Here is a 2,152-nt window from a genome sequence, read left to right as displayed (position 1 = left end):
ATAAAACTCTATAACTATCGTCCCCCAGTGTTACAGATTAGAGCATGACCGACACGACCCAACATAAACGGATAAACTCTACGAGTCATCCTCACCAAGCACTAATGCCGCTACTCCTCAATCTGAAAATGACAACATGTAAGGGTGAGTCTCATTCTCAATTAGTAAATATTATACAATTCATAAGCAACAAGCATCATAATATACCGTTCACCCAATTACACATATTCAGATTCACATCCATTCTTAATTCACACAATAATAGATTACAACACACACTACAGATCCATACAATCATATTATGACAGAATGCATATGACACAACTAACACTATGCATGTGGTACCAATAATGTATTTTGTATCCTGATATAGATGATCCTGTTGCCATTAGAAAACTTGTTAGATCGTGTACTAAACACCCCATGTTCAATTTTATATCATATTCAAATTTGTCTTCATCTCTGTCTGCCTTCACCTCAAAATTGTCTAGTGTAGAAATTCCAAAAAATGTACAGGTTGCTCTAGAAATTCCAAAGTGGAGGGAAGCTGTACTTGAGGATATGAAAGCTCTAGAAAAGAACAAAACTTGGAGTGTTATGACACTACCGAATGACAAGAAGACAGTTGGATGCAAATGGGTGTTTACTGTGAAGTATAATTCAGATGGGTCAATTGAAAGGTACAAGGCTCGCTTGGTGGCTAAAGGATTTACTCAGACCTATGGTATAGACTACTCAGAGACATTTTCTCCCGTTGCAAAATTGAACACTATAAGAATTCCTTTATCTCTTGCTGCTAACCTGGATTGGCCCCTACATCAGTTAGATGTTAAGAATGCCTTTCTTAATGGCGATCTAGAAGAAGAAGTATACATGGACATTCCTCCTGGATTTGAAGACAAATTTGGATCAAATGTATGCAAATTAAATAAGTCTTTGTATGGATTAAAACAGTCTCCTAGAGCTTGGTTTGAAAAATTCACTCAGTCCATGAAGAAACAAGGGTACATTCAAGGACAGGCTGATCACACCTTATTCACAAAGTTCTCCCATGATGGGAAATTGGCTGCCCTGATTGTATATGTTGATGATATTGTCCTTATTGGAGACAATACAGTTGAAATGGCAAGAGTAAAATAGAAATTAGCAGTAGACTTTGAAATCAAGGACTTAGGATCCATGCGATATTTTCTTGGTATGGAGGTTGCTCGGTCAAAGAATGGTATTGTGGTTTCACAGCAGAAATACATTATAGACTTATTGAAAGAAACAGGAATGAGTGGATGTCGTCTTGCAGATACCCCTATGGATCCTAATGCTAAACTTTGGAGAGAAGGTAGTGTTCCTATTGACACTGGAAGATATCAGAGATTGGTTGGAAAACTTATTTATTTGTCACACACCCGACCTGATATTGCTTTCTCAGTTAGTGTAGTAAGTCAATTTATGCATTCTCCTTACAAGGAACATCTTGAGGCAGTCTACAGGATACTGAGATATTTGAAGGGAAAGCCTGGTAAAGGCTTACATTTTAAGAAAACTAGTGAAAGAAATGTGTCTATCTTCACGGATGCTGATTGGGCAGGCTCAGTCACAGATAGAAGATCAACCTCTGGATATTGTACCTATGTTTGGGTTAATCTTGTGACATGGAGGAGCAAGAAACGAGGAGTTGTAGCAAGAAGTAGTGCAGAAGCTGAGTTTAGAGCTATGTCTCAAGGTATTTGTGAAGGGTTAGGGATCCTTAGATTCCTAGAAGAACTTAAGATGAAAATTGAGCTGCCATTAAAATTATACTCTGACAGTAAAGCTGCCAAGCATAGCTCATAACCCAGTTCTGTAACATCCCATAATTTCAGTTTATTAATTTAATTTGGATTTAAATTGAATAATTGGAATTTTAGTATTTTAATCGGATTTAATTGGAAAATGATGGAGTAAAGCTATTGGGCTTATGGTGTGATGTTAGTAAAAGAGGGGTACTAATTAGTTAGGCCTTTTACTAAGTTGTGGTTAATTTATTTTATTTTATTTTTCATAAAATAAGAAAAAGGAACCATTTGGGGGAGAAAGGAAGAACACGTGAAAAGAGCAAGAGAAGAGAAAGAGGCAAGAACGTGAAACCGGAAGGAAAGCATTCAAGAGATTCATC

General features: G+C 36.8%; 1 protein-coding gene across 1 annotated transcript; it reads left to right on the top strand.

Moving 5' to 3' along the window:
• Window positions 1–1,179: 1,179 nt before the first annotated feature.
• LOC131613812 (secreted RxLR effector protein 161-like) lies at window positions 1,180–1,830 on the top strand. The gene has a single exon (XM_058885453.1). The coding sequence runs from the start codon at window positions 1,180–1,182 to the stop codon at window positions 1,828–1,830; it is 651 nt and encodes a 216-aa protein (XP_058741436.1).
• The last annotated feature ends 322 nt before the right edge of the window (window positions 1,831–2,152 follow it).

Source organism: Vicia villosa, linkage group LG6 (assembly GCF_029867415.1).
Source record: "Vicia villosa cultivar HV-30 ecotype Madison, WI linkage group LG6, Vvil1.0, whole genome shotgun sequence".
Lineage (NCBI taxonomy): Eukaryota > Viridiplantae > Streptophyta > Magnoliopsida > Fabales > Fabaceae > Vicia > Vicia villosa.
This window is presented reverse-complemented; position numbering and strand designations above follow the sequence as displayed.

Coding starts and splice junctions, on each gene's coding strand:
- LOC131613812 (XM_058885453.1), top strand. CDS start 1,180: ATGCGATATTTTCTTGGTATGGAGGTTGCTCGGTCAAAGAATGGTATT.